Source organism: Amblyraja radiata, chromosome 9 (genome assembly GCF_010909765.2).
Source record: "Amblyraja radiata isolate CabotCenter1 chromosome 9, sAmbRad1.1.pri, whole genome shotgun sequence".
NCBI lineage: Eukaryota > Metazoa > Chordata > Chondrichthyes > Rajiformes > Rajidae > Amblyraja > Amblyraja radiata.
In genome coordinates this window covers 62,605,692-62,629,593 of record NC_045964.1, presented here as the reverse complement: position 1 = coordinate 62,629,593, position 23,902 = coordinate 62,605,692, and the positions used below count along the sequence as shown (strand labels likewise).

Genomic DNA, 23,902 nt, shown 5'->3' with positions numbered 1-23,902 from the left:
GTTGACGTCGCGGCGGCGTGCTCGGTGATTGGGCGTTGTGTGAGTGGGGCGGGGCCAGTGACGGACCCGCCTACCGCCGGGGCGGAGAGCGCCAGAGGCGGGACCGCCCTCAGCTGGAGGAGGAGGAGGAGGGTCGACGCTCGGCGCTTCGTGGACTCTTCGCTCTCGGCCGGCTGGTGTGTTGTGGTTGTTGGCTTAGTCATGGCAGCCATCCTCAGAACAACTCTCAGACGCAAGGTAAACTGACAGCAGAGGCGAGCGAGCAAGGGGGGGGAGTAGCCAGAGAAATATAAAACCATTAGAGACCTTCTCACCTTCTGGAATGTCCCAGATCCCCCCCCCCCCTCCCCCGACAGCAAGCAGCATATTTTGCAAATCGCTGTTATTTTGTGCAAAACATAACTTCTTTTTCGCATCCTGAACTATTTGCAAACTTTTGTTTTAATTTGGCATTGACAACAATATTTCTTCGTGTCTTCCCCATTTTCTGGTCAGTGGAAATGACAATGTTCTAATTAAATGTCTTGCACTGATTTTGTTAGTAATTTGACCATAGTTTCACATGCCTTTGAAGCAGTTTGCTTGATGATTTCGCCCCTAACCCCAAACTTCCCTGCAAATCTCTGTAAGTAAATGAAATCGCCATTTTTCTGTGCAGTTAATTGTGGATCCGTCCCAATCCCTGTCTCTAATGATGACAATAATAATTTTTGCAGATATCCATTTGTTTCCTTGAAATAAAGCTATAGTCTTGTGTTTTTATATGCCTGTCGTTGCTTGTTCTAGTTTTAGATTTCTGCTTCAAAACTGAGGGCATTTTGAGGTTGCAAATTGTCAGGCTTTATTTTTTCCTAGTTGTTGCGAATTCTAATGCCTTCTCCTGCCGAGCTCTTTAATGCTTCCCTGTTTCTTGTAGCTTCTGCTCGAACTGTCTGAAAGAAAAGCAGGTGTCTCTTATTTTCTAATCAAGGTCTGTGGATCAAATGCCTGAAAGACATCCCGTAGGTCAGTGTTAGTGGGTGGTTTCCCCAAACACGTTATTTATTGGCTTACACATGCTAGAAAGGGCTGCCATTGGTTAGCCATGCTACAGCAGCTCGTTGCTCTTGCTTTCGTGAGAATATTGGGTAGGAAATGTTGCCTTATTCAAAAAGGATATGAGGGACATGTTAAGAAACAAAAGCTAGGAATGGTAGGGAAATTGTCGGGACCACAAAAGTGGAAGAGATGAGATTTATGCATACATGAAAGGAATGGGCCTGGTGAAGGGGTGTCATTATAATTTTGTGTAAAGTAAATCCTACCTCAAAGTGTGTAGGAAGGAACTGCAGATGCTCGTTCGTGAGATAGGAACAAAATGCTGGAGTAACTCAGCGGGTCAGGCAACATCTCTGGAGATGCTACCTGACCTGCTGAGTTACTCCAGCATTTTGTTCCTATCTCATAAATGTGATTGGCTGGAGTAACTCAGCGGGACTGGCAGCATCTCTGGAGAGAAGAAATGGGTGATGTTTTGGGTTGAGACCCTTCTTCAGACGCCATTGCCGCCGCAAGGAGCAGCACCAGCGCTCACCGCCTCTCCAACAGGCCCAGACTCATAAGTGTAATTGTTGAGGAGGTGATAAAGAAAATTGATCAATGCATGTTTTTTGTTGATGTTGACAATATCTCACCCAGAATACCAGTCCAGAAGGTTAGGGTATGTGGGATCCAATGTGTGTTGGCAGATTGATAGATTCTTGATTAGTATGGGTGTCAGGGATTATGGAGAGAAGGCAGGAGAATGAGGTTGAGAGGGGAAGATAGATTAGCCATGATTGAATGACGGAGTAGACTTGATGTGCCGAATGGCCTAATTCTGCTCCAAGAACTTGTGAGGGGGGATGCAAAAGGAAGAGGTCAGCCTTATTCAGATTAAGATGAAAAGCATCTTAGTATTTTATAATTTTAGAAGCTTAAATAATGTATTTTATTACTCATTCCTTCAATGCCTCTCCAAAATCCCTGTGATTTTTATCCCCCTCCTTCCTACGCTGGACCCATCTTGTTCATCATATCTTTATCTCAGAATCAGAGGCATGCTGTTTTAGACAGAGGGGCAATGTAAAAATTAAATGGCATTAATTTTCCCACATTCCAAACGGAAATGAATCTAACTTCTCTATCGAATAGTGATACAGGTAGTTGAGTTCCCATTTGCCCCAATTTGTTTTACATGTCGATGAACATTGACACGTATCAACCTTTCATCTGAGTTGTCGGCTTGCCAATCCATCGTGATAAAGTTCAATCAATTGAACTCGAATTGAAGGCCCTTCAATACATTTTCTACTTCGCATTTCCCTGTATGAGTGACAAAGTTGGGCACTCTCGACATGCAAGGTGAGGCAGATGAAAAGGGATGGTCAAGATTGTTAAAGCGTTGAGTATCTGATAGGCCTTTGTTGCGTTATGCATTGTGTGATGTTCTTTTCAATCTTTTTGTTTCAGCTCGTTATGCCTTTGGGACGGATGTGCTATTCAACATCTCCGGTAAGTTGAAATGGGATGTGACTGAGTGTTCCTTGTTGAGTGAAACTAGTGGCTTCGTATTAATGTTAACTTTTTTGTTGTTTTACCCTCTCTTGTCAGATGTTGTACTTAAATGTATTGCTAACCATTGCCTTTGAAGTGAATATTGTTTCAGCACCTGACATACATTGGTGATGACTAAGGTATGAGTGCAAGCGGTTAATGTTACACTAAGCTCTCTAATTAATTACATTGTAACATTGCACTTTAGGACTGGGCTTTGATTGAAAATAAACATTATTTTAAATTGCTGATTATTGTGTCAATCAGTTAACAGGTTAGCAATGGTTCAACATGTAGACGCAAGGAGCTGCAGATGCTGGTTTTCAATTAAAATAAAAGCTACAAAGTGCTGTTTGCCAGGAGAGCAAATACTAAGTGAAGTATGTGTAGGAAGGAACTGCAAATGCTGGTTTACACAAAAGATAGTCACAAAATGCTAGAGTAACTCAGCATGACAGCCACCGTCTCGGGAGGAAAGGAATACTGAGTGAATTCTGGTGTAACCTTACTCCTGTTACTTTTCTTTGTTTCTTTCTGCCATGTTCTAGCACCTTATCTGCAGGCCAATAGTTGGATGCGCAGGAAACCTGGAAGAAATTCAAAAGCACTTTGAATAATGTGTCTATCAAAGAAAGTTGATTACTGGGTCGCCAAATGATCTGCATTTGCGGCACTCCTTTAGCCAGACGGTGGTGAATCTGTGGAATTCATTGCCACAGATGGCTGTGGATTGCGTATTTTTAAAGGAGAGATTGATAGGGTCATAAGGAATAGAATTAGAATTAGGCCAAGTCTACTCCGTCATTCAATCATGGCTGATCTATCTAACCCCATTCTCCTGCTTTCTTCCCATAACCTCTGACACGCATACTAATCAAGAATCTATCTATCTCTGCCTTAAAAATATCCACTGACTTGGTCCCTACAGCCTTCTGTGGCAAAGAATTCCACAGATTTGCCACCCTCTGACTAAACAAATTTCCCCTCATCTCCTTCCTAAAAAAAGTCCTTGAAATTCCGAGGCTATGCCTCTAGTCCTGGACTCTCCCACTAGTGGAAACATCCACTCTATCCAAGCCTTTCGCTATTCTGTATTCTATATATATTCTGTATATTCTTGATTAGTATGGATCTCAAAGGTTACAGGATGGGGTTGAGAGGGAAAAGTAGCTCAGCCATGATCGAATGTTGGAGTAGACGTGATGGGTCGAATGGACCAATTCCTCCTTCTATGTCTTATGGTTATGAATATATGAACTTACCAGCTCAATCTCAACTGTTTAATGTGCCTATGAAAGCTTTTTAATTTTAGCTGGTACTTTTCTTTTCAATTCTCGCAATCATAATAATCTTATGATTTTCATACGCACCTTTCATGTGTGCTCTGAACTGAAAAAAGAACTTTTGAGCAACATTCATTCACCAAGAAACTGAAGATAGGCTGCTGAGAATTTGTAATGAGAAAGAACATCCTTGGTGTGGTGTACCTCACTTCAAATTTATGTTCTTACAAATTAGAAGTTATTTTTAAACTGGACACTTAACTTGTTGCAGTGAAGAAGATTCTGTAACCAATTTTCTGCATCATTTTTAAGGCAATAATTTCAGCCTGTTAGTGTGTATTATATTCCTGCATTGCTGACCGTAGACCTCATTGTGTTTTGCAGCCAACCACAAAATTATTTATAGATGGAAAGTTTATTGAATCAAACACCTCTGAATGGCTGGACATCCACAACCCTGTAAGTATCTGTTTTTTAAATTTTGATTTTGGAATTTAAATAACTGATTCAGAAAGAATTTAAACTGGAGAACCACACAGTTTATCAGCAAAGGAATGATTGTGTTGAGTTTTTATACTGACTCGTATTATATTATACTGTCTAGCTTGAAAAAGACGTCCTTGAATTGTGTATATGCTGTGAAGCTTTCAACTAGCAATTTATAGTTTTTAAAGGAAATCTTAATTGCATATTGAAAGTCATAATTTTAACTGCAAATATAATTAATTTTGAATTTTGTAGGCAGTACCATTTTTGTTTAGTTAAATCTCCCTTGTTTCTCTGAGTTGATCCTTAAGAGCCTGTCCCACTTACGCGACCATTACAGGCGACTGCTGGCACCCGTGATAGGTCGCCGAAATTTTCAACATGTTGAAAATTCAGTGGCGACCAGAAAGGCACTACAACTCTTTGGAGACCTCTCCGGACCATAGGAGACCTCTCACGACCATACAGGCGACCCCTGGCGACATGTTGTGGGTGACCTCTCTCGACCATCAGAGACCTCTCACGACCATACAGCCTGTATGGGCGTGAGAGGTCTCCTATGGTTGTGAGAGGTCTCCAAAGAGTTGTAGCACCTTTCTAGTCGCCGCTTAATTTTCAACATATTGAAATTTTTGCCGACCTATCACGGGTGCTGGCAGTCGCCTGTAAAGGTCGCGTAAGTGGGACAGGCCCTTTACTTTTTGCCGAATATGCTACAGCTTTACCACCAAGTCATTGTTGTCTGGATTTGCATTCAAGCTGTCAGCTTTGTTGGGTATGTGATCTCAAACTGCCAGCCAAAGTTTTTACATTTGAGAAATGTAAAAAAATATTTGACAATTCAGAGATTTAACGGGACAAGTTCTCATGCCAATCTCCAATCGGTCGCTGAAGTCGGCAATGGGGACGGATTTGCCGGCTTTTGCTGGGCTGGAGTTCCAGAGCCCCGGCCGCAGGGGACAAATTAAACCCGCCAATTGGTGCGGAAATCCCAATGAGGTCGTGATCGGATGCCTCGTCTGGTCCAGGTGCCACGTTTTCAGGGGGACTTCTGATGAGGACTTCAAGTGCGCTCTCGTAATTTTGTCTGGATTTAAGGAGGTGCCAGACCACCGGTTGCTCGAAATCGATGGTGGGCCTGTATTTACTTCCTTAAGTGGGGAGTCTGGACCTGGTTGCCAAGATGGCCTTGCTAGGATTCTATATAATTGCATCTATTCATTTTCTAACCGCACTTGTGTTACGACTCATAGGCAACAAATGAAGTGATTGGCAAAGTCCCGAAGGCCACCAAGGAGGAGATGCTTGCAGCGGCGTTTTCCTGTCAGCGGACTTTTGAATCGTGGTCTGAGACATCCGTGCTGGCTCGGCAGCAGGTCTTTCTAAAGTACCAACAACTGATCAAAGAAAACCTGGTGAGTCAAGTGGGACGGACGTGCTACTGAGCTGAATTTCAAGGTAACCTTAATTGAGGTGGACTGGGATGAGATGAAGAATCCTGTCAGTAACGAACAGACCTATTTGTCTGAAGAAGGGTCTCGACCCGAAACGTCACCATTCCTTCGAGTCTAATGAAGGGTCTCGACCCGAAACGTCACTTGTTCCTTCTCTCCAGAGATACTGCCTATCCCGCTGAGTTACTCCAGCTGAGTTACTTCAGACTTACTTACCTTCAACTTCCTGGCCTTTGTGTCTTCTGATGTCCTATCAGGTGTCCCGTATTATAGTCATACGGCATGGAAACAGACCTGCCTCCAGCCCCCCTCGTGAGGACACTTGATTGCCTCCATGAATTGCATTTTGTTCCTTATGGGGGTGATTGGCTCCGGGGGGCGCCTGCCTCCGGGGTAAGCGCCAACGCCCCCCCCCCTCCCCCCCCTCCTCTAAACCTTTCCTACACATGTACCTGTCCAAGTGTCTTTTAAATGCTTTTATAGTACTTGCCTCAACTACCTGCTCTGGCAGCTCATTCCATATACCCACCACCCACTGAATAGAAAAAATAATTTGATTCATTACAACAAACCCTTCGGCCTGCCAAGTCTTTGCTGACTATTGATCACCCGTCGGTACATTATACCACTTTCGTGTCCTCTCGTTACACACTAGGAACAATTTACAGAAGCCAATTAACTTACAAACCCACATGTCTTGGTGATGTGGGAGGAAACCAGAGCACTCGGAGAAAACCTAAGTGGTCACCGGGAACGTGTCGAAGCCAGGATCAAACTTGGGTGTCTGGCATGTGAGGCAGCGGCTCTACCAACTGCAGTGCTGTGCCGCTCATATTATTGCACAATACACGTTGCAACCTGCCACGAGTTGATTTCATTTTTGTGCTTTTGTCCAGGAGATCGTTTTTACTGAAAGGTACTAGGAAACAATAACAGTGATTGGCAATACTTACCAAGTTACCAGCTTGCGAAACATGCCCGTGTTGTTGTGTTTAACCAATGAGGGGGTTGTATGTAATTACCCCTTTCAGAGCTGCATCATTTAGCACTAGTTACCCAAAGAACATCTTAAATATTAAGTGAGGTCCCGGCATACTTTTAAACCAGTTTCTTGTACAAAGAACATGACAATTTTGCATATCTTTCATTCATTTGTAACTTTTTGCATATCTTTCATTAGTTTATTCCATGTCTCTCTATATCATCGTCTGTATCTTTCATTACTCTTTTCAGACTCTCAGCCCGAAGAAGGGTCTCAGCCCGAAATGTCACCTATTCCTTTTCTCCAGAGATGTCCCTTGACCCGCTGAGTTACTCCAGCATTTTGTGCCTATCCTCGGTGTAAACCAGCATTTTGTATTTATCTTTGGAAATTTTCATCCCCTCAGTTGACTTGAATAGAAGCCCAATCTTGTCAGTCTGCCCAAAACATTAGATTAGATTGGTGCCACACACTCGTTATTCCTTCTCACTGTCTTGCTGGGGTTTTTTTTGGAATCTTCCTATCCCAGTTCAGAGGAGTTTAAGAATCATGGACTCAAACCCTTACTGAAGCTCACTTCTCCTGGGTATAATCATTGTTAATGCCACGGTGCAAATAGTGATATTTCTTTCTCTGTGTACTCAAAAGGGACTTGCTTTATTTTATCAACAGACTGAAATAGCAAAGATCATTACAGCAGAACAAGGAAAAACCTTGGCTGACGCTGAAGGGGATGTTTTCAGAGGCTTACGTGAGTAATGTCTACAGTCCTAAATAAATATATGGTTTTTATTTGCCTTGCTGTCATAATTATAGATAACTATAATCTATAGTTACTTTCATAACTATAGATTATGAAAGAGATGGGCTGAAGGACTTCTCACATCAATGCTAACCTTTGTGGAATTTCTATTAGCCGTGAATAGATGTTCCTCAATGGTTAGCATTGGCGATCAAAGTCCTTTGGTCCATCTTTCATTTTCTTACATTGCCTGCTCCTTCCTGCTACCCTTCCTCACCTACTTTCTCTTTAAGTATCATCTCTGAATAATTCACAATCATTCTAATATTGGTTTCCAAATCGTGATTTGCCAACAAAAAAACATTTGACCTTGTTTCTTTCCATATATTAGTTTGTCATCTTTTCCCAAGAATATTTTCTAAAGTGCAATTTGCATAGTTTAGTTTAGAGATATGGAGCGGAAACAGGCCCTTCGGCCCACTGGGTCAGCACCAACCAGCAATCCTCGCACACTAACACTATCCTACACACACACTAGGGACCATGGGACACATTTCCACCAAGCCAGTTAACTTACAAACCTGTACGTCTTTGGAGTGTGGGAGGAAACCGGAGCACCCGGAAAAAACCCACGTAGGTCACAGGGAGAATGTACAAATTCCGTACAGACAGCACCCGTGGTCAGGTTCCAACCAGGGTCTCTGGTGCTGCAAGGCAGCAACTCTACTGTGCGCCACCGTGCCGACCAATTCATCTCTTTTTATGTTTAAAGCTGCATTAGGGAGAAGGTATTTGTCCATCTGACCACACTTTTAATCTTTGTTTTCCTTCCCACAGAGGTAGTTGAGCACACTTGCAGTATCACGTCTCTCCTGCTAGGTGAGACTTTGCCTTGCATCGCCAAGGACATGGACATCTTCAATTACCGCTTGCCGTTGGGGGTGTGTGCTGGTATCACTCCCTTTAACTTTCCAGCCATGATCCCTCTCTGGATGTTCCCTATGGCCATGGTCTGTGGAAACACCTATCTGCTGAAGCCCTCTGAGCGTGTGCCTGGAGCTGCCATGTTGTTGGCCAAGTTATTGCAGGATGCAGGAGCCCCAGATGGAACCCTTAATATCATCCATGGTCAGCACGACGGTAAGGACCTTCAGCATATCTGAATAATCCTTGGCTTCCTTAAATGTTTTATTGCTCTGCAAATGCGATGAAATGGCATCAAGTAACTGGAATATTAGCAGTTCCAGATGATTAATGTTTAGTTGTAGTTCAGTTTATTATTGTCGCGTGAACTGAGGAACAGCTTTTTGTTGCGTGCTATCCCGTCAACAGAAAGACTATACATGATTATAGTCAAGCCGTCCACAGTGTACATATACAGGATAAAGGGAATAACTTTATAAAGGGAATAAATACGGGAATAGCCAAGTTAACAAAATGCTACAGTTGAAATAAAGATTTAAGAGTGAAGCAATTGTAATGAATGAGGGCAGATCCGCTTCCTTGACCAACACGCGTAGAGTCACCAAGCTTCGGTGCCATATTGAGTCTTTACTGATCTAATTCCGATAAGTTTAGCGACAGGCATAACACGTTCACTTGCAATTCACCACGCAAACTCGATGTAAGATTGTACACATTCAGCATATGTAACGGGAGCCTAACTCTGCTATAACCAAAATCTATTGTATAGCGGCTCGTTATTGCGAGTGTTTACTGTAGTTAATTTTGTTCTCATTTCTTCAGCGGTGAACTTCATTTGTGACCACCCGGATATCAAAGCCATCAGCTTTGTGGGCTCCAATCAGGCTGGAGAATACATCTACACCAGAGCTTCCAAAAACGGCAAGAGGGTACAGTCCAACATGGTGAATATTCTTTCATTTTCCTGCTGCTCAGTGTTTTCCTTCTGGTTATTATCCAAATGGGTTACGTAGGGAACAGATTCTCAACTCCCCAGCACTCATGCCCACCTAAACAACCTTGATAGGATTGTAAGTTTGGCTTTCTGCAGCTTGCATAGTTGACCAGCAATTTGGTGTAACTTGCGACATGGTGACCTTTTATTTATCTGTTTGATCTATGTCCAAAGAAGGGTCTCGATCCGAAACCTCACCTATTCCTTCTATCCAGAGATGCTGCTTGTCCTGCTGAGTTACTCCAGCATTTTGTATCTTTCTTTGATAATATAACGAGTTCTCCTTAGTTATTTGATGTGAGACTTGGTTTGGGAAGCAAAGAGCGCAGATAGTTTGTTTTATTTTGTTTGAAGAGTGCACAGTTTAATTTGAAGCATTTGCTGGTTGTCGAGTTCAAACTATATTCAAACGTGGTTTGGAGATACTGCACGGAAACAGGCCCATCGGCCCACCGAATCCAGGCCGACCTCACGCTAGTTGTATGTTGTCCCACGTTTGCATACACACTCAGGCCAATTAACCTACATACCCGCACGTCTTTGGGAGGAGGTGGTGCTGGCTTGAAGGGCCGAATGGCCTACTCCTGCACCTATTGTCTATTGTCTATTGAAAGTGGAGCATCTGGAGGAAACCCATGCGGCAACAGGGAGAACGTGCAAAGTTTGTGCAGACAGCACCATCCCAGCCTATTTAGCCTGAATTGCACACTTCTCAAGTGAGTTGAGTTTCATAAATGTCCCCATTCGATGGAATTAATTTGTTAAAATTGTGCATCACAGGTTCAATATGACTGGTATGATTTAAATCTTGCTGTCTGACATTAAGCGCTCTGTTGTTCATGTCTGTGTTGTGTGTCCATCCATAGACTGCTAAAAGGTACCTTCACTTTAGCTCTTGCTTTCTCAATCCATTCCTTTCAGGGTGCGAAGAACCACGGAGTGGTGATGCCTGATGCCAACAAGGAGAACACTTTGAATCAGCTCGTGGGCGCGGCGTTTGGTGCAGCTGGGCAGCGTTGCATGGCTCTGTCTACTGCTGTCCTGGTCGGCGAAGCTAAAAACTGGCTGCCCGAACTGGTGGAAAAGGCAAAGAAATTGAGAGTCAATGCAGGTGACTTTAAACTTCAGTGGGTTCACTGCAGTGGGTGCTGTCAAGTGCCTCTATGATCATGGGCTCAAACTCTGAAATGCATGATCTCTTCCCGGAGCTACTTCCTTGTCTTCTGTAGTTTAGTTTAGTTTTGGAGATACAGTGTGAAAACAGACCCTTCAGCCCACCGTGTCTGCACTGACCAGCGGTCCCTGCACACTAACACTATCCTACACACACTAGGGATAATTTTACATTTATACCTTGCCAATTAACCAACAAACCTGTATGTCCTTTGGAGTGTGGGAGGAAACCGAAGATCTCAAAGAAAACCCAAGCAGGTCACACGGAGAGCGGATAAACTCTGTACAGACAAGCACCTGCACTGAAGCCGGGTCTCTGGTGCTGTAAGGCAGCAACTCTACCACTGTGCCACCGAGCAGCCAAAGTAATTGTATAGTAACCTTGAAATGGATTGTGTAGGATATACAGTGTCCTTTATTCCTTTCCACAATCTAATTTGGGCATGCAGTGGTTCACATTTATTGCCAATTCCTTGCTGTCCTTGAGAAATACAGTAGCAAGTCAATCCTTTTGAACCAATCCACAGTAATGAATGCAGCGCAGACTCTGCCCATCAAGTTGATGTTGATTCTCTACCAGAGCAACTGACAATTTCCAACCATCGGCTGCCTTCTCCATAGCCTTGCATTTCTTTATTTCTTGCCGTATATTAGGTGGTCCTTGCAGGCCACAGTGAAACTTAACTGGGGAGAAGACAGGAACAGGGCACTGATTGTGGATGATCAGCCATGATCACATTGAATGGCAGTGCTGGCTCGAAGGGCCGAATGGCCTACTCCTGCACCTATTGTCTATTGTCTAACTCCAGGTGTGCAGGCAGTGCATTGACTCCAACCACACATACTGTCGGCAAAATAAGAAGTGTCTCCCTGTTGTGTTCGACTCTCTTCCTCTTTGTTTTAACATAGAACAGTACAGCACAAGAACAGGCCCTTCAGTTCCTTCTTCTCACCCCCCACCCATCCTCTCTCCCCTTTTTTGCAGCCCCTACCGATGATCTTCATTGCCCCAACATTTTGAAGGGCACAGGAGTTGACTTAGTTGCTTGTATTTACCATAGTTTTTGTTTCCTTCCTGACCCCAGGTGACCAGCCGGGCTCTGACCTTGGCCCCCTCATCTCACCTCAGGCGAAGGCCAGGGTGTGCGATCTAGTCCAGAGTGGGGTGACCGAAGGCGCCAAACTGCTGCTGGACGGGCGCAAGGTCAAAGTGAAAGGATATGAAAGTGGCAACTTTGTAGGACCTACCATCCTTGCTGGAGTAAAGGTGAGTAAAGGTCACTTCTTGCTTAATCATGGGACATCTTGCTTTAAAGTTCCATCGTTCTTTGGTACTTATAATGGCCACTCGCTTCCAACAAAGGTTGCACCAGTCGCTCAAGAAGGTCACGTAGTGAATGAATCTTAGCCTCTAACTTACAACTGCATTACCTAGCGATTTGCACTAAAGTAAATGGAGCCCTTGAAATGATCAAGGTTGGGTCATAAGTGAGAGAAACAGAATTAGGCCATTTGGCCCATCAAGTCTACTCAATGATTCCAAGGTCAGTTTATTGTCACATGTACCAGTTGGGGTACAGTGAAACTTGAATTACCATACAGCCATACTTAAAATAAGCAACAAGGCACACAACTACACAATCTTCTCCCTCTTTATTCTCGCACGGTCCGGGCAATCGAACCATCCGCAGTCGGGGCGATCGCAACTCCCGCAACCGGCGATCGAAGCCCCCGCGTCGGGGCAGTCGAAGCTCCTGCGGTTTGGAGCTCCAGAAGTCTGTCTCTAGCCAGGGTCCGCGAGCTCCACGATGTTAAGTCCGCAGACTGCTGCAGTTGCAGCTCCGAGGTCGATCCCCGACAGGGATCGCAAGCTCTACGACGGCAAGTCCGCAGATTCCCGCGATTGGAGCTCCCGAATTCGGACTCCAGCAAAAGCCGCCAACTCCTCTATGTTAGGCCACAGTGCGGATGGAGATACCTTACGGGGGGAAATCGCAGCTCCCTCAAGGTAAGAGATTAAAATTTCCCACCCAAACCCCCATCCCCCACATAAAACAAGCTGAAGAACACTAAAACATACATTTAACACATAGTTTAAAAAAACAACAAATAAGGAAGGGTCAGACAGACTGTTGGCGAGGCAGCCATTGCTGGCGCCACCCGGTGGATCTCCGCCATTCAATCATGGCTGATTTATCTCTCCCTCCTAACCCCATTCTCCTGCCTTCTCCCAATACCCCTGACACACATAACAAATGTTATGAAATGATCAAGGTTAGGTCATGTGATTGGAGCAGAATTAGGCCATTTGGTCCATCAAGTCCACTCCCCTATTCAATCATGGTTGGCCTATCTCTCCCTCCTAGCCCCATTCTCCTGCCTTCTCCCTTATTCCCCTGACAGGTTACATGTAGGTTCCTGAATTTGGATTGCACGTTTAAATTTGGATGGGAGGGGGTTCAATAAATCACATCTCATTGTTTTATCCAAGTACCACGTGGCTAGTTTAAACACACTGTTACCAGGTTTGACTCAATTTCTGACTGCCCACAACTGCTGGCAAACCTTTCTTGACCCATATGTCAGGAAAATATTCATAGTCATACAGCGTGGAAAACAGGCCTTTCGGCCCAACTTGCCCAACCCGACAAACATGCCCCATCTACATTAGTCCCACCTGCCTATGTTTACACCATGTCCTTCTAAACATATCCTATCCATGTACTGTCCAAATGTTTTTAAAACTTTGTGATAATACCTTGAGTCAAGAAAGTACCGACAATGAAACACTGAAATTCTTGCTTGCAGAGTTTCTTGGCGCAGGTGTAAATGGCTTGCAAACCAACGTCGGACCAAACTAGCTAACTCTATCTGTTGTGATGAGCGCTGAAGGGAAATGCAAATGGGTGTAGAAGTTGTTATTCACGGCTGGTTTTCCTCCACAGCCTCACATGAAGTGTTACACTGAGGAAATCTTTGGGCCCGTGCTGGTTGTGATGGAGGCAAGCACGCTAGACGAAGCAGTTGATATCATCAACCGGAACCCGTACGGAAATGGCACTGCCATCTTCACCACCAACGGTGCCACCGCTCGTAAATACACCCACCAAGTCGATGTCGGCCAGGTGCGTTTGCAGAATGAGGGTTGTCATGTACTTCTCTGTGCAGCTATTAGTTAGAACTGATTGTGGTATTGATGGAGTTTGATGTATTAACTTCATTCTGGTTGTTGGCCAAGCCGTGCTATCCTATTGCAGCTATTACATTTGAGAGGAAAGTGAAGCCATGATTCAGTATGACCAACAAGAAGCCTATGACACAGCAGGTACACAAAATTGCTGGAGGAACTCAGCGGGTGCAGCAGCATCTATGGAGCGAAGGAAATAGGCGACGTTTCGGGCCGGCAGTGCAGCTCGGAGAGGAGTTGCTTTGCAGCACCAGAGATCCAGGTTCAATTCTAACATCCGGTACTGTCTGTATGGAGTTGATGCGTTCTTGCAGTTTTGGTGCAGATGTAAATGGTATGCAAAGCAAACTGGCTAACTCTATCTGTTATGTTGAGCAGTGAAGGAAAATGCAAAAGGGTGTAAAGCTTTCAGATTATTATTCTCTGCTGTTTCCCTCCTTGGCCAATCAGGAAGGTTCCCGACCTAAAACGTCGCCAATCCATGTTCTCCGGAGATGCTGCCTGCCCCGCTGGGTTCTGCACAACATTCTCCCTGTGGGTTTCCGTGTGGCTTTCCTCCAGTGCTCCGGTTTTCTAAATATCTGCACATTCATTAGTTAATTGGCCTCTGTAAATTGTTCCTGGTGTGTAGTGAGTGGTAGAATCTCCTGGGCAGTTGAAGATATTGGGGGGGGGGGAGATAAAATATTAGATTAAATGGGTGGTTAGTAGATAGCACAGGCCAAAGAGCCCATTTTTGTGCTGTATTCTGATTTGTTTAAACTGGTCAAAATATTTGAGAATCCTGCTTGATTTTGTGTCGAAGAAGGCAAAAAGAGGATTATTTGTCAGCTGTCTAACGTTTCTGCATTCTTATTGGGTAAGTTGTAACCCTTATCAGTACTATGTCGACACAACGAGCCGCAGAAGCCAGTTTACAAAAAAAGATGCACAGTGCTGGAGTAACTCAGCTGGTCAGGCAGTATCTCAGGAAAACATGGACGTTTCGGATCCAGACCCTGATACTGATTGCAGTAGGGGGCTGAAAGCTGGAAAAGTCGTGGGACAAAGCCTGGCAAATGGTGGATGGATACAGGTGAGGCAGGTGGTCAAAGGCCAGAGGTGAAAAAATAAAGTGTGAGATAATGATAAAAGAGGCATGAATTAAATTTAAAGCCAGAGGAAGGAATATGGGTGGAAGGGAACAGTGGGATGGGGAAAGGAGAAATGGGTACACATCCAGGTGGGGCACAGGGAAGAGAGTGTATGTAGGTTAGTTACCTAATATTGGAGAATTCAATGTTCACATCATTGGGTGGTCAGCTACCCGAGCAGAATAAAAGGTGCTGTTCATCCGTTTGCACGTGGCCTCACTCTGGCAATGAGGGAGGCCCAGGACAGAAATGTCAGAATGGGAAGTGGAGTTAAAATGGTTAGAACGAGCACAAGTGTTCGCTTGCTTATTCTACCCTTGGTCACACCGATGTAAAGGAGGCCACATTGGGAGCCCCAGATGGAGTAGATAAGGTAAGAGAAGGTGCACATGACCCTCTGTCTCACCTGGAAATACTATAATGATTTCCTAAAAATAAATGCATAATCTAAAGTCATCATCTGCTGCTTAACACCTGTCCAAGATGTGAAGAGGCAGTTTGGTGTTTACTTAGCGTGAAAAGACAGTAGCTGGAAGTTAGTTAGGTTTCAATCTTTGCATAGAAATGTCGAAGTTAACTGGCTTGCCTTTTTTTCTTCGGTAGACAAAAATGCTGGATACACTCAGCGGGTGAGGCAGCATCTATGGAGCGAAGGAATAGGTGACGTTTTGGGTCGAGACCTTTCTTCAGTTTGAAGAAGGGTCTGGACCTGAAATGTCACCTATTCCTTCGCTCCATAGATACTGCCTCATCCGCTGAGTTTCTCCAGCATTTTTGTCTACCTTCAATTTTTCCAGCATCTGCAGTTCTTTCTCGTACCTTTTTTTCTTCTATCTGTTCCAACTTGCAAATTTACTGCTAAACCGCTTTCCCTCTACTTTGAATTTACCGATCTTTAAAGCAACTTGTCAATGGAGAATTGCTTTTTCGGAATTGCAAACAAGAACATACATGGCAAGATTAGCAAGTTTGCAGATGATACAAGTGTGCAGGTGGGTTTGCAGATAGTGAAGATGGTTGTGAAAAATTGCAGCAGGATCTTGATCGATTGGCCAGGTTGACTGAGGAATGGTTTTTGGAATTTAATACAGAGAAATGTGAGGTGTTGCATTTTGGGATGTCCTACACAGTAGGGCTCTGGGGAGTGTTGTAGAGCAGAGGGATCTAGGAGTGCAGGTGCATGGTTCCTTGAAATTGGAGTTGCAGGTAGATAGGGTAGTCAAAAATTTGACACATTGGCCTTCATCAGAGTGTGTATTGAGTATAGAAGTTGGGAAGTCATGTTGTAGTTGTATAAAACGTTGGTGAAGCCGCATTTAGAGTATTGTGTTCAGTTCTGGGCACCATGTTATAGGAAAGATGTTGTCAAGCTTGAAAGGGTACAGAAAAGCTTTACGAGGGTGTTGTCAGGGCTTCACAGGTATCAGGTGAAGGGGAAAAAATTTAATAGGAATCTGAGGGGTAACTTTTTCACAAAGGGTGGGGATGTATGGAGCAAGCTGCCAGAGGAGGTAGTAGGGGCAAGGACTATCCCAACATTTAAGAAACTGTTAGACGGGTGCATGGATAGGATATGTTTGGAGGGATATGGACCAAATGTGGGCAGGTGGGACTAGTGTAGCTGGGTCATGTTGGCCAGTTTGGGCATAAAATCATAAATGACAAGAGCAGAATTAGGCTATTTGGCCCATAAAATCTACTCTGCCATTCAATCGTGGCTGATCTATCTCTCCCTCTTAACCCCATTCTCCTGCCTTCTCCCCATAACCCCTGACACCTGTACTAATCAAGAATCTATCCATGCCTTAAATATATCCACTGACGGCCTCCACAGCCTTCTGTGGCAAATAATTCCACAGATTCACCACCCTCTAACTAAAAAAATTCCTCCTCATCTCCTTCCTAAAAGAACATCCTTTAATTCGGAGGCTATGACTAGTCCTAGACTCTTCCACTAGTGGAAACATCCTCTCCACAACCACTCTATCCAAGCCTTTCGCTATTCGGTAAGTTGGGGCGAAGGGCCTGTTTCCACACCTTATCACTCTGGCTCTATAATCCACAACCAGTCGATAACTGCCTATAGCATGACAATGTCCATTATGATGAAATTGTGTGCTCTGCCTTTTTAAAATAATTTGTGACTTTCTTTTCAGATTGGTGTCAATGTGCCTATCCCAGTTCCGTTGCCCATGTTCTCATTTACTGGATCAAGAGGCTCATTCAGAGGCGATACCAATTTTTACGGCAAACAGGTGAGTATGCTGGGTCCAAGCACAATTGGCAGTACTCTCAAGGGATTGTGAAGGCTAGGTCGTGGAAGTATATAATGGGGAGGTAGGTACATTTTTGTAAGATTGTGGAATAGGAATTTCTGGGAAACTGGCACAGAAGAGGAGTTTTCAGCTTGGGGCAGATCGGCCACGATCATATTGAATGGCAGGACAGGCTTGAAGGGTCAGGTGGCCTACTCCAGCTTCTTGTGTTCAAAGAAATACATAGATAACCCTCCAGCTGATTTGGCCAACGTGTCTTTGGGCTCCAATGGGCTGGGCTGCATTCACTACTCTTGCAATTTTGTGTGATCTTGACGAAAAAGTCGTGTAATTTTGGTGGCACCTGGCCTGCAGATAGAAGTATGAGCCATCCTAATGGAAGAGAAGTTAAAATCATGTTTAAAAACAAAAGTCTACATTTAATGAGGATCAGGATTTGGCTTGCACATGCATCCGTGTCTATGTTGGTGGTGAAAAATTGGCCAGGAGGAAGATTGCCTATTCTGAATGAGTTCCTGGTGGTTTAATTCCACGACCTCCTGACTTCAGTTTCCCCATTCCCATTTCCTGCCATTGCCCCCTCAACATATCTATCCCTGTGCATGTTTGCCAATGTCAGTTGAAGGCCAATGGATCTCTGCAAGTAGTACGATACCTCATTGTAATTGTTCTGTTTTATTTTTTATAACATTTTCGAAATTCTTGTCTTTGGTTTTGAGCTTTCTCCCAGCAGATTAGTATTGAATGGTGGAATTTCCCCCCAGAGTAAAACTGAAATATTGAATAGCCTGGTCAAAAAGCATTCAAGGGAAAGATGGTGCCCAGGCTTATCCATCCATCAACAGCTCAACAATACCTGAAATAATACTGTGCTCAATGTTGACCGAGGGCCAAACTGCACCCCCTCCACACACACCTGGATCTCCTGCCATCAGGCAAGAGATACCGTAGCATCAAAGCCCGGACTACCAGACTGCTAAACAGCTTCCTGCCACAGGCTGTGAGGCTGCTAAACAGTCACTCTGTACTCACAGTCACCTGATTCTGCGGCTTTGCACTGACATTTTAATAACTCTGGCACTGGCCACTCAAATCGGCTGCCCTGAACATTTTAATGATTGTTCTTACTGTATTTTAATGTTGCTGTTTTACCTGCTTTTAACTATTTATACTGTTTCATCAGGGACTGGATTGTTTTTACTGTTATTATGTGTGAAATGTTTTAAGTTTCATGTGCGATGCTCCGGTATTCCCTGGGAAACGTCTTCTCATTTTGCACTGTACAACTGTTGCTTTGCAAGATGACAATAAAGGTTGATTGATTGATTGATTGATTGACACGTACTGCCTTTAACGGATTTGTTTTTCGACTTTATCGCAGGGCATTCAGTTCTACACTCAGGTCAAAACCGTCACCTCACAGTGGAAGGAAGAAGACTCTACTTCATCCAGCCCAGCCGTTGTCATGCCCACAATCGGGCGCTAGGTTGACATTGCTGAAGTGGCAGGCTGCATGATCAACACACTTCTCAGTCCTAACTTTATGGATCGAACGTGTGGAGAAATTGGATGGGAGTGGGAGGGTAAGAGCAGCTTAACCCTGTGTGACTTGAAGAAGCACGTACGCAGAATTTGAAAGGAGAGGGGAAATATTGATCACTTTGGTAATTACTAAAAATCATCTCTGTATTTTTGTCCGGCTGCAAAAATCAGGCAATGCACCTGTTTATAGATACATCAAAATATTAAACAAGTGGCCTAATTTTGTGCCCATTTCAATTTGAGCTATTGTTTGCTCAGTTTTCTACTCGCTCTCTTTCTCTCTCTCTCTCCCTCTCTCAAGCCTTAAATTACACGTGCCGGGGAATGTAATCTAGCTGATCTTTGCAGCTTGTTGACAATGTAACAAAGTTAGTTGATTAAGTATGTGTTTTGCAATTGTTTTTTTGATTGGTTGGTACACATTATACAGTCCGAGTATGTAGAAAGAAAACCATGTATGTATGAACAATACTTGGTTGTGAAAAGCAAATGTGACTTTTTTAATTTTTCCTCTCTATAAATGCATTCTTGCAATTGTAAAACTGTGATGTGATTTTGAACTCTAAAGAGCTTTCCAGTAATGCTAATAAGGAAATGAATAATTTGAGGAGATTCTCAGACAAGTGCACTTGGGCAAAATTAAATGGAAAGAGCTCTGGCAATGACTCAGTTTTGTTTGTCCAGTGAGACACTGAGAAATAGATTGAAATGAACTCAATGGGACTGACCTGATGAACCAGGTCCCATGCAGGGTAAGCAGCAGAGTTATTGTGAAGTTGGCACGGTTCTGGCTCATGATCAGAACACAGCAGCCTCGGCTGGAGAGGTAAGTAAGAGGTTCTGGTTGTAGCACAGACCTGGATAATGACAAAGCTTCATTCCCATTTTCCTCCTAACCTGCCCATCTACTTGTCCTACCCTGAATTCAAACTGCTTCTTGTCTCAATCACTTTCTCCATCGTTGTATTTAGAACAAGTTCTCCATCTCTCTTCATTGACTTTTGCACTTGGTACAATTTTGGGGTGTGGTGTAATTCACCCTTGCTCCAATAAAGAACGGTAGTTCCTGGACATAAAATATGGATAATATTCATGCACAAATAAAAGACATTTCAAAACTGGGTATTTTTTAACATTGCCCGTTATTTACCAAGTATGTCTCAACCACGCACAACTGACTAACTGACAATTCACTCCCAAATTTCTGATAATGCACTAGCCTTTGTCATATCTAGTGGAGGTGATAAGAGTGTGTGTGCAACTGGGCTATTAAACAGGTAGCGCTTTCTGTTCCTTGTATAACTAACCTGTTGCTATCTTTAAGCGGATAATGTGAATTTTGTATTGAAAGGAAGTTTCTGTGGACAATAAATCAGTCTGCGATAATATGCACTTCAAAAACAGATAAAACAGTCAATAAGCTGGTAAATCATTGGGATGTACATGGAAGCTGTATGTTCTGTATCTGATCATGTAGAACACTTGCTGCAGGTTGACAAATTAAACCTTTTAAAACTGCTTTGTGTGATTTTATGGATTTCAAAACATTCACATTTTTCCTTTGCATAATTTGAATGACATATGATTCACAGAAAATGTAAAGATATTCTGTGGTCTTCTGAAAGACACATGATTTGCTCGCTGTCTATCGGGACAAAAAGCATTGGTGTTTTCATTTTTAAATACTCTCACTAAAACGATTGCTGGTTGTTCTTGGGCAGTCTCTGGAGATGGAAAATAACTTGAGCTGAGGCATTAAATACAAGAGTTAGCACTTTGGGTTACAGTTGTACAAAATGTTGATTAGGCTGCTCTTGGGGTATTGTGTGCAATTCTAGTTTCCAGGCTGTGAGAAGGATGTGTGTAAGCTAGAGTACAGTAGATTTAAAAGGATGGTGCCTGGATCAGAAGGCTGAAAACTGAATTTCTCAACAGTTCTCAATTCTAGCCCCACAAGTTGGACAGTTAGCCCAACTCTGCCCAAAGGGAAAATAGTTGGGGTTCTACTCTAGTGTTTTAAATGGTTGCTAAACATCTACTGGATACACCATTCCACCACACACAAACCCACAGATATACTTGTGTAGGCATAGAAACATAGAAAATAGGTGCAGGATGAGACCATTTGGCCCATCGAGCCAGCACCGCCATTCATTGTGATCATGGCTGATCGTCCCCAATCAATGAACTGCAGATGCTGATTTACATCGAAGATAGACACCAAAAGCTGGAGCAACCCAATGAGTCAGGCAGCATCTCTGGAGAAAACAATGTTTCGAGTCGAGTTCCTTCTTCAGACTGAGAGTCAGGGAAGAGGGAAACGAGAGACATGAAATGGTACAGAGAATAAATGAATGAAAGATATGCAAAAGAACAAAGAAAAAAAACATATACATTGCTTTCAGGATGATGCCGAAATGCCTTGGTTGCTTAGCCCTGGGATAATCGAGCTGGGATCATAGCTAAGTGGTGATAAAATTAGAATGTGCTCCCTGTCTGTTTACATGGGAGCAAAGGAGGATGACAGGTGACATGATAGATGTATATAAAATTGTAAGAGTCGTGGATAGAATAGGTAGCCAAAGTTTGTTTCTCTGCAGCTGTCCTCACTGTAACGGTTACGGATTGTTCTTTGTTCTTGCGCAGTCTCTGGAGAACGAAAATAGCTTATTTCCCCTCTGGTGTTTCGGTGACGACAGAGGCCAGTGGAGGGAGTGCATAATTCTTTCACACATGGAGCATGACGAAGCTGCTGAGCTGGGTGATGTGTGAAATAGCCCACCACATGGCCTCAAGCTTTTCTGTGTCATCCTCGAGGCTCTTCCATGTTGAGCTGCCTGGGCTAGAGGTTCATAAGAGTTGGTGGTGATGTTACATTTCTTCAGAAAGGCTTTGGGCACAACTTTGATGCTTCCTCTGCCTGCCAGGAAAATTCCCCCATGACAACTCGGAATGGTGACCATTTCGGAAATATGGTGTTGGGCAAGCAAATGACTTTGCCTGCTCAATGTAACTGACTGGATGTAACTAGACCCTCTGTGTTGGGAACATTGTCCTGGCAGAGTCTCTTGACATTGGTTCACTTATCCTCAGGTCTGAAAAGGGTCTCGACCCAAAACGTTGCCCATTCCTTCTCTCCAGAGATGCTGTCTGTCCCGCTGAGTTACACCAGCATTTTGTGTCTACCTTCATTTATTCTCATGGTGAGTTTGGAGAATTTCAGTATTGTCGATGTCGGTATTTTGACAGTGCCATGAGATGCATCTTGTGATCATCCGGATAGACCAATGAATCTCATGCTGGGTTTGAGGTCTTGATCTTCAAATGCATTGTTTTCTTCTATTGACTAAAGCATAATAGAATGGTGGATTTAATCTTAGATGAGTGTCTTCTCCAAGAAGGTTCTGTGATGTGGGAAGTAGTTATTTTCCAGAAACTCAGTCTATCTTTATTGGGGGGCGGTGTGGAACAACAGGGAGGAGTTTTGCTGATGCTGAATGTAAGACTCATTCCCTTGTCCATCAGTTTAGGTGTTAACAAGGGTTTGGAGCTCAGTTTCTCAGCTAGTGCCAGTACAAGTGTCTTCATACTAACTTACTAAAACTTGGATAGTTTTGTTCTGGAGTGCAGTATTAATGCTGAAAATTTGTTTCACTATTATGGGAACTTTGAAGATGAGCGGCAATGTTCTGGCAAGAAAGATTTGAGGAAAGTGTGGGAGTACAGACGTAGCTTGTTTGACACCGGCCTTCACTGAGAAGGATCCGGTTGTGGGGGCCATTGTTTCATGTCACATCTCGCATGCTATTATGGAACAAATGCAGTGTACAGTCATGTCAGTACTCACGTACTGCATGAACACGTGGTACTCCAACTGTAACTGCTCAGACAGGAAGGCTCTGCAGAGGGTAGTGAGGGGAGCAGAGAGGATCATTGGCGTCTCCCTACCATCGGTGCAAGAACTGTTCCAGAGCCGCTGTCTGAAAAAAGCTCTGAGAATAGCTAAGGACAAACTGCACCCCCTCCACACACACACCTGGACCTCCTGCCATCAGGCAAGAGATACCGTAGCATCAAAGCCCGGACAACCAGACTGCTAAACAGCTTCCTGCCACAGGCTGTGAGGCTGCTAAACAGTCACTCCACCTGATTCTGCGGCTTTGCACTGACATTTTAATAACTCTGGCACTGGCCACTCAAATCAGCTGCCCTGGACATTTTAATGATTGTTTTTACTGTATTTTAATGTTGCTGTTTTACCTGCTTTTAACTATTTATACAGTTTCATCAGGGACTGGATTGTTTTTACTGTTATTATGTGTGAAATGTTTTAAGTTTCATGGGCGATGTCTGGGAACGTCCCTGGGAAACGTTTTCTCATTTTGCACTGTGCAACTGTTGCTTTGCAAGATGACAATAAAGGTTGATTGATTGGATTGATTAATTGGTAAAATGGAGTGACATTTCTGTACAGCCAAATCTGGAGGGAGTCCAAGGTTGATGTTACTCGCTGCATTTTTATTGGAGTTGCTACAGGTAGCCATGTCATGACCAAATGGGAGAAGCTCAACGATTGGTAGAAAATGGTTGAGGAGGACGCTGGCAATGACTTTCCCTGTAGAATACAGTAAGAAATCTCCAAATGCTAGTCGGACCTGTCTCCTTTCTGGAAGAGGGTCATGATTACAGTAGTTGAGGTCCCCAGAAATATTCTCTTCCCAGATGATCTTGCATTTTGACGGAAACTTTTCTTCACTATGTTTTGACTTGTGTAACTGATCTGTGCGACTGCATGAACAGTTCTCAACTCTAGCCCCACAAGTTGGACAGTTAGCCCAACTCTGCCCAAAGGGAAAATAGTTGGGGTTCTACTCTAGTGTTTTAAATGGTTGCTGAACATAAGTGGTGATACAATTAAAATGTGCTCCCTCCTTCTCCATTGCTCAACGTAGAATTCTGGCCCTCTTTCTCAGTTAAATTACATGATATTAAACATTTTTCCACGAGTAGTAGCTCTACTCAATAGCCAAAAGTCTGTAGCCTCCTTTTATTCTGGTAATTTATTTCATTCGCATGTTTAAACTATAATGTTTTATTATTCATGTTTTATGTGTCATTCTTAATTGTTACTGTAAGTCGTGTTGTTACTTGC

The 23,902-nt window shown here is 43.6% G+C and overlaps 1 protein-coding gene across 1 annotated transcript; it reads left to right on the top strand.

The window, feature by feature from the left end:
* Window positions 1–64: 64 nt before the first annotated feature.
* On the top strand, window positions 65–20,268 carry aldh6a1 (aldehyde dehydrogenase 6 family member A1). Its single transcript, XM_033027636.1, has 12 exons — window positions 65–237; window positions 2,491–2,532; window positions 4,242–4,316; window positions 5,597–5,758; window positions 7,452–7,530; window positions 8,359–8,661; window positions 9,268–9,389; window positions 10,361–10,550; window positions 11,698–11,879; window positions 13,558–13,737; window positions 17,089–17,187; window positions 18,590–20,268. The coding sequence occupies exons 1-12, from the start codon at window positions 202–204 to the stop codon at window positions 18,692–18,694; spliced, it is 1,575 nt and encodes a 524-aa protein (XP_032883527.1). The 5' UTR covers window positions 65–201; the 3' UTR covers window positions 18,695–20,268.
* The last annotated feature ends 3,634 nt before the right edge of the window (window positions 20,269–23,902 follow it).